The sequence below is a fragment of the Anneissia japonica genome, unplaced genomic scaffold (assembly GCF_011630105.1).
Source record: "Anneissia japonica isolate Jap-2015-1 unplaced genomic scaffold, ASM1163010v1 scaffold287717_len1600092_cov198, whole genome shotgun sequence".
Classification (NCBI taxonomy): domain Eukaryota; kingdom Metazoa; phylum Echinodermata; class Crinoidea; order Comatulida; family Comatulidae; genus Anneissia; species Anneissia japonica.
Genome location: NW_022755469.1, coordinates 1,508,818 through 1,517,257, shown reverse-complemented (window position 1 = coordinate 1,517,257; position 8,440 = coordinate 1,508,818). Strand labels below are relative to the sequence as shown.

General features: G+C 32.7%; 1 protein-coding gene across 1 annotated transcript in view; it reads left to right on the top strand.

The window, feature by feature from the left end:
• LOC117123463 overlaps positions 1-8,440 on the top strand; it is an 18,229-nt gene that overhangs the window by 1,466 nt on the left and 8,323 nt on the right. Inside the window, exons 2-5 of the mRNA XM_033269380.1 lie at positions 4,765-5,183; positions 5,639-5,920; positions 6,603-6,723; positions 7,701-7,793. Of these exons, the coding sequence (XP_033125271.1) occupies positions 4,782-5,183; positions 5,639-5,920; positions 6,603-6,723; positions 7,701-7,793 (898 nt within the window). The 5' untranslated portion in view covers positions 4,765-4,781. The remainder of the gene's footprint in view (positions 1-4,764; positions 5,184-5,638; positions 5,921-6,602; positions 6,724-7,700; positions 7,794-8,440) is intronic.

Here is an 8,440-nt window from a genome sequence, read left to right as displayed (position 1 = left end):
TGTATTATTATGTCCTTTATTCGAACACTATATTTACCTTTCTTTGATGATATATATATATATATATATATATATATATAGATTAAAAGGCAAAATACTGGAAAACAACAATTCTGTGGGAAACAATGGCTGGATCTCAGTAGAGATACAAAAATGATAAGCAACAGCTAAAAAGTAAACGTAAGTAAACAGCCAGAAATAGAACCAGAGCTTTCGGACAACACTAGTCCTTCCTCAGTGGCGAGTATATATATATATATATATATATATATTAATATATATATATTAATATATATTATTAGGCCCTATATATTATTATAAGTTCGTAATTCGGTTTATCATATGTTTTTTATTTTCGTTTTGTTGTGTTTTCATTAACAGCATATTACTTATAAAAATCATATCATATGGTTTGTGTAATCATTACCAACATACTTATTCAAACAAAATATATATATTTTTTATTACAGTACTTATTGCATATGTACCAAATGTGGCAAGGACAGGCCAAACCAGTCACTTGTCGCAAATCCTGTTTTAGAGATAATGGCCAAAACATGCTGGAATGTCAAAATTTTTGCACTAAAAGCGCACTAAACTAACCTTTAAATATCTACACATCATGCTATCCTGTTATTTTCCCCATTTTCAATGTTAAAACAACAGTTTTTAATGATTTAATTATTTTTTCTACCTGAGAAATGCCCAAAATCATAAACTTTGAAGGCTGATCTCTCAAATATTGCTATTTAAACAGCTGTATATTTAAACTCCTTTAACTTCATAATGAAATGTTGGATTTGAATGATTTTTTTACCATTTTATAGCTCTCATTTTACTGTTTTTTAACAAATTTGGTTTGTGGAAAAGTTTCTTTCTGATTTGTTATTATTATTTACCTTGCAACTAATAGTGAATTTTTCCAGCTCAAAAATAAAGCCGAAACCATGAAACGGCCATAATGTATGTATCAATAAATTATATTAAAACTATATTTTACTATAATATGTATAAAAAATGGAAATAAAACAAATAAGAAATCACAAAAGAAAGAAAAAAAAAGAAAGAAAAGAACTTGTGAAAAACACCAATATGGTGATACAAGTTTTCTGCGTTTAAAAATAAAGTTATTATTATTATTATTATTATTAACATAAAGGAAAATAAAAGAAAGAAAAAGAAAACGAAAGGAAAAGAAAAGGAAATGAAAAGAAAGGAATAAGAAGAAAGAAAAGAAATGAAAAGCAATGTAAAGAAAACGAAAAACAGAAGAAAGACAGAGTATTAAAAAAAAATTAATGGAAATCTGTTACCAAGAAGGGATCAGAAGTTTGGGGAAAAAAAACCAAAAAAAAGCTGGTAACCGTTTGTAGGCATTGCACCTATGAGATGGCCAGATGTCATTTTTCAAATGATGGCTGAATAAAATAATAATAATAAAACCTTGTGTCAGCTTCACCTCCAGAGTGCTGTTGGAATCTATTTGTGGGAACATTTCTTTCCACAAATTGTACTCCAATTATGCAACTAAAGAAATAGGCCTAGCAAGTGAGTGTTTTTCTCGGGCTTATGAATATAAAAAAGGCCTGAAAAAAAGCCCTTAAAATGTATGGCATGCAATTATAAATATATTGATAATTTGATATGGAAAAATATAAATATGAAAGTATTATATATTTCCTTTATAATATTTTTATAAACATGATCAGAACATTTAAGGTAAATGGAAATGTAATAGACAAGGAAAAAAGAACTTATGGCAAACCAATCTATTGACTATACTTATTCCATAAATTTAAGCATTAATAAACATGATATCAAAATATATCGCAATATCGCAACAAACGATAAAAAAAACCTGTCTCAAACTAAGTCGACTTTACCTCTGCATTGTTTCTGTAAAAAAGAAAAACAACACCAAGTGATACTGTAATAAAGTAACAATAAATTTAATACTATTACAAATAATAGTTGATAAACTAGTGTTACAGTAATTTAAGTAATTTTTGGAAAAAAACGTACCTAAAATGACTACTACTAGGTCGTGAGGCGAGTTTGCGCATGGGCGAGTTTGCTAGGGGGCGAATTGACTGGTTCCCTGATAAAAAGTTTGATTTTTTATAAATAATATCATGCAAAAATAATAACAATAATAAAATTCATATTTTAGACTTAACTGTAGTTTTTCTATGTGACGTTAACCCTGAATGCTTTCCGATTTATAATTAGAATTTTTATTTGCAAACTTTTGTATGTATTCATAATAGGACTTTTTATACAGTATGTAATGTACTACTTGATATCATTCTTAAATTATATTGTACCCTTAATTATTACATTTATTTATTCATAATTTTGTTACTTACTTGAGAGCTGCCTTTGTTTAAAAGGATTCTTATGTAGTAATTTACTGTATTTTGAACATGAAGTTTCCAAATGACTACCTACTTTGAATGAGTCTGACTCATTCACATGTTTCTAGAGATAAGTTTTGTCATCAATTTATCAGTTATCAACTGTTACATCCAAAATGGAATTAAGGAATATAAAGCAATTACTACACATAGATCAACCACAATTTATACTACAAATTGTACTCCAATTATGCAACTAAAGAAATAGGCCTAGCAAGTGAGTGATTTTCTCGGGCTTATGAATATAAAAAAGCCTGAAATGGTCAATTTATACAGTAAGGCGCAAATAAACAAGGTCTTCAAAGCACCAATAATAATAATAATGACATTGCAGCATTTATAAAATGTTTGTCACTGGTGCTGGGAACAGTCCCAAAAGTGGGGAGGGGGGAATGCCATTGGCACACTTTCAATTTTAAATGAAAGTTTATGGTACTTACTGTAATACTTAAATTTGCATTTTGGTAAGAAAGGTTAGTGACTTTTTGACGTCTACTAATGTCCGGTATTATAGTATTTTCACATTTACACATTTAAAAGATTAAGCAACTAATAATATGCTATATGTTCATACCAACATCATGAAAATTTATTCACAAAAACACAAATTATTAGCACAAATGTTCTCCCCCCCCCCCTCCAATTTCGGTTTACTATAAATTACTATGGCTATCACATATATAATATATCCCTGTGTTTTTCATCTGGCCATCAATTTTCTTATTCCATATTACTGTGTGTACAATAATAAATAATGATATTATCTATTTGCAATTTCAAATGTTTTAAAATTTAATTTTGTGATGGTTTATGGTGAAGTTTTTGTTAAAATGTCAATGACCTTTTGACCTCTAATGATGTCAGTAATCATGGGATTCTGATTTTCAAAATTTAAGTGGTTGAACTACCATTATGCTACGTGTTGGTACCAAATGCATGCATATACTTTTACAGAAACAAAAGTTATGAACACAAAAGTTACCTCCCTCTCCAAAATTTGCATTTTTTATAAATCTCTAACAACCATTATCATAAAATGACTCAGTACCTGCAATGCATCCCAACATTATTCATGGTAACATCGATTTTCTTATTCTATATGACCGTGGGAACAAAAAAATATCAAGGAAGTTTTACTGCCCACATATTATATTTTCTTTTCTGAGATTAATCAGTGTACCTTTTGGTTTTTGTAATATAAACATATTTAAGATTAAAAGTTTAGTTTTTTATTATCAGCAATTTTTAAAAATCCTGTATGTTTCGAGATCTGCAGCATAATTGATCAGACTAACTTGCTGGACTCGACCATCATCATTATTCTGTAGGTGCTGGATACTGTTCTTATATTAGAATGTCTTAATACCTGGTATTCAACCCCGGCCCATGGGCCAACTCTGGCCCGCCAAAGATTTTTATCCGGCCGTGCAACATTGTCATTTTCCAGCCGAATTTTATAAAAAAAAAAATTCAGTTTATATACTGTAAACACCACCTGGGCACCCTACTCTTGCATTGTTTACAGTGAGTGTGGCTTTTTCTGAGGGTAGCTTACTGTATCTATTGGCATAGGGTATTGACATGGGGAGGGGGAGACTATCGGGGATAATGGATTAAGTGGGGCGCTGATAATACATGATGCGATATCTAACCGTTTACGGCACCAGCAGGCTCGGGGGCATGTTATTCTGTTAAAAACACTTCTTTAAAAACTTATTTTTGAATCTGAAATTGCCATTTCCAGCTATCTAGAGGTATCTGTGTTAAAAATTTGCTTCCCTTGCTTTGTTTCTACCACATAAATATCCACACACCAAGGTGTGTGGATATTTATGTGGTAGAAACATTTCTAGGCATGGTAGGAGAACATGGAGTGTAATTTTTTTTTCTTCTTTTTTTTTTTTTTTTTTTTTCTAAAATAAATGGAGAAGATAAGAAAATTATATTCAAATTTAAGTCTGAGTATACCATTTCCAACCATCTAGAGGTGCCATAATCATAAATTTACATACCTCAGCCCCAACATGGTTGGGGCTGAGGTGGTACAGTATGTTCCCCTGTCAAAGTTCTTCCCTGGCCCCTTCTATTTCGAATTCACCGGTATATAAGAAAATGGATGGGGCAGACATAAAACAATTCAAGTACTGTACACAATTTATGTTGGCCCGCCGCTGGTCTTAACAGATTGCAACTGGCCACCAGCTTAAAAAGTTTGAGTACCTGGGTCTATACATGGACTGCATTTAAAAAAATAAGGACCAATTTCCGCTTGACCCACCTCAGTATACAACCACTTATTCATTGTATTTGAAGTTTAATTTTTCACAGTATGTTTATTGTTTCCTTGCAGATTCTTGATACTTTAACATGGCTTGGAATTTTACATTTTTTATTGTTGTGGAAGATTTTGAGGTGCATCAACAACAAAAGATATTGGCAGGAACACTTCTCAAGTGTCAAAGAAGTCTTGATTACAAACATATTTTACATGCAGAATCATTGGATTCACAACATTTATTTTTTTCCTATGTGGAGGACAACAAGGTTTTACCAATCGAAAGTGAATATGTTGAGTATATACTTGCAATTCCTTCTCTTACAAAGAGATTCAAAGTTCTTCATGATAAGGATAAACTTAAAAGAGCTCTTGCAGCCAGGGTCGGTGAGACTGTTCGGGTGCCTATAAAAAGAGATACAAATGCAGATGCTGTTTTAAGGTACAAAGGCAACATTGAAAACAAAGGAATTTTGTTTGGGATTGAACTGCTTGTAAGTTTGTTTTGTTTTTTTGTGTTTTGTGTGTCTACTTTCCACTTGGTAGGGGAATTCTGCATCACACTGGTCCAAGCCTATACTGCCACCAGTGAGTTAATGGTAGCCAAAAAGAAGACCTACTGTATATCAAGCGAAACCTAATATTTGCAATTTGGTTATTGCACATTGGAGTTAATTTTTATGTTCTATGCCTAGACAAGGCAATGGAAATTTAAATTTTTGCAGGCAGAATGTTAATATAATAAACTGTTGCCCAGCATTACTGTTGTTATTTTATTATTTTGTAATACTCTGCTGTATGTATTGTATAGCTTAATTATTTTATCAGGAGGCGAATATCTGACCACCAGGCTATTTGGATATTCCCAACTCCCACAATATCAGCCTGAGTTCATGCATTTGTTTCCCCTTAACCTGTACAATATTTGAATATCTGTTACTGATTTCAGTCACATAGAGGGCTGGGAACAACTGATGGAACATTTTACAAGACGCGATACTTCAAATGTGAAGACGATTGTGGAATGTTTTTGCCGTTTGACAAATTGACCTTTGATGGATCATCAGCAAGTCATGATTCTGTGAAGGCTGTTCTAGAGCAGTTTCAAATTGGAATAAGAGTCTGTATCATTGACAACTTGGTAGATGGTAGAGAGCAAAAAGTCATGGGTAAATTGAGATACCTGTTTCCTTATGGAAACACAGGTAGAACTCTAGCTGGTGTAGAATTGGTGAGTTTCTTATAACTCTAATGATTTTACTTAATAAATAGTGCCAACATTTTGACAAAGCAACCTGTATGGGGATAAAAACAGAATAAGAAAATCTTTCACCGAAGGTGAGATACTTAAATGTATTCTCTTCCTTGGTCAGGGGCTCCCGGAAGTCACCATATCATTAGGTAGGGGAGTAGGCTTTTATTTTGAACAGGTTAAGTGTTGCTTTAGTGCAATTACTGTGATAATCCAATCTAAGCGGTCTATCAAAAAACTTGTGTTAATCAGATAATTACCTCCGCCAAGGAGGTTATGTATCCACTGCTGTCTGTTTGTTAATAGCATGATGATTATAGCATCATAAACTAGTGGAATGGTACAATCTGAAGTTTTTTTTTTATTGTTCAGTCCTGGTAATATATATGTCAGAATCCCCTTGGTATAGAATGGTGGCACCAGCAGAAGGTACTTAGGGCGCAGGACCCCCCCCCCCCCCCCCAGGCCCCCCCCCCCTCCCCCCACAGGAAACCCAGGGCCTCACTCTTTATACAAGAAAGGTGTACCGTACATTTTCAAATCTATCATTTGTGTATCAAAATAAACATTGAGGTTTGTTTTGTTGATTTTGCTCTTTATACAGTAGTTATACAGTATACTCAAGTTAACATATAATAATATTTTGTTAATTTGATTTAAGGATGAACAAGTGGCAAATTTTAATTACACTGGATGTGTTTATGGTCAAAAATACTTTGACCCACAACCAAAGGTTGCACTTCTTCCAATAGAATGTGTAATACCAGCTACTCTAATTGAAGGTACAAAATTCTTTTCATTTACCTAATCTTACTAGACTATGAATTCATCATTTACCATTTCAGTATGTATTTTTATCATAGAGATATAATAAGAATACTAGAGCGCTAACTGCAATGTACTCGATGTTCGAAATACGCAGAGCTGTGTGTGTGTACCATCCAAGATGGCTGCCATAGATTCAGGCAATCAAATTTCGCCTAAGCACTATCATTTTCAATTGTGCCCTCAATTTACACAGAAAGTGATCAGTACAGCTAGTTACCCATATGTTTGAAACTCGAGCGTTGCGGTGTATGGGTGTAATGTACACGATTAAAATTTTTTTTAAATTTTTGAATACGATGCTCTACTTGGCCTCTTTTTGGCTACGATAGTTTAATAATTTGTTATTATCAATACTAATTATCATAATAATGAAATAATAGTCAGTCAGAGGGCTTATTTATGGTAATAATATGTATACTAAGCCTGAAGGTGGCGCTTTCCTTTTGGCGGCCATCTTGGATGGTACACATACACAACTCTGCATTTCTTCGCCATCTTGTCAGCACTCTAGTTGTTTAATAGCTCTATGATTTTTATACATCTATTCTGTGTATTTTAATGAGGTGATGCTCTGTTCATTGTTGATATTTTTTCTTGTACTTTTATATTTAACAGTGTTCAATGTGAATTTTTGGAACCATGTTCTAATGCACTGTGCACTAAATATTTATTGCATTTTTAAACTGTTACTTGTGGCTTCGCCAATTTAAGATCTTGCATAGACTGTGGGTGTTTTCTAATATTTCGGGTGAAGTGAAATCAACAAAATCAAATTTAGAGCTAGTTGTTGGAAAAGTCCAGTCAATGTTTACATCTGACAGTCAAAAAGAAGGATCTCATGAGTAGTTTTTCATCATATATTAACGTACATGCCAACACATGAATTAACAAAATTTTCTTGTATCTGATTTTTCTTTGGTTTATCATCCAGAATCAGCTTCTTCACCTTCACTTTTGGAAACGCTAATAGTAGGTAAAGGAGGCAAGAACAAGAATAAAACACATGTTGAAGAATTACCACTAGGTATGAAAAATATTTAAGTGACAAACTTTGGGAATTGGTGTTAACAGAAGCATAATGGTAGAAGCGTTTTGGGAGCTTAAGCACACAGCTGGTTAATCAATTTTGATATTCCTCTGTGGCTTGATTCACAGTGAAAATTTAACCAATGTACCCCATGCACTCCAGCATTTTCTCATTTGAGTGAAGCAGTGCAGATAATGCATCTTGTCCAAGGACACAAACAAGTGGTAATTGTCAAACTTGAAATATAGACCTGTAGTTAAAAGTCTTGCCACTAAGGTATATGCTTCCACAATAATTCATATTTACAAATTTATTTATACTGTATATTTATTATTATAATAATAATAATAATAATAATAATAAAATCTTTATTTACACACGGAAGCTTGTATCACCCAACCGGTGTTTTTCAACAAGGCTGTGATGCCATTATAACAATATAAAAAACGATAAAAGGAAAAGAATACAGGTACTGTAAAACACACAATTTACAAAGAACAAGCACCAGTAACACTTGTTGGTGATCCGCTAACACTAGCGGATCACCTATTGTTATTGTCAGGATCATCATCATCTTCATCTTTTTTTTATTCTTCTTTCTTTCTCCCCTTTTCTGTTCGCACGATATCTCAAAAACTGCCACG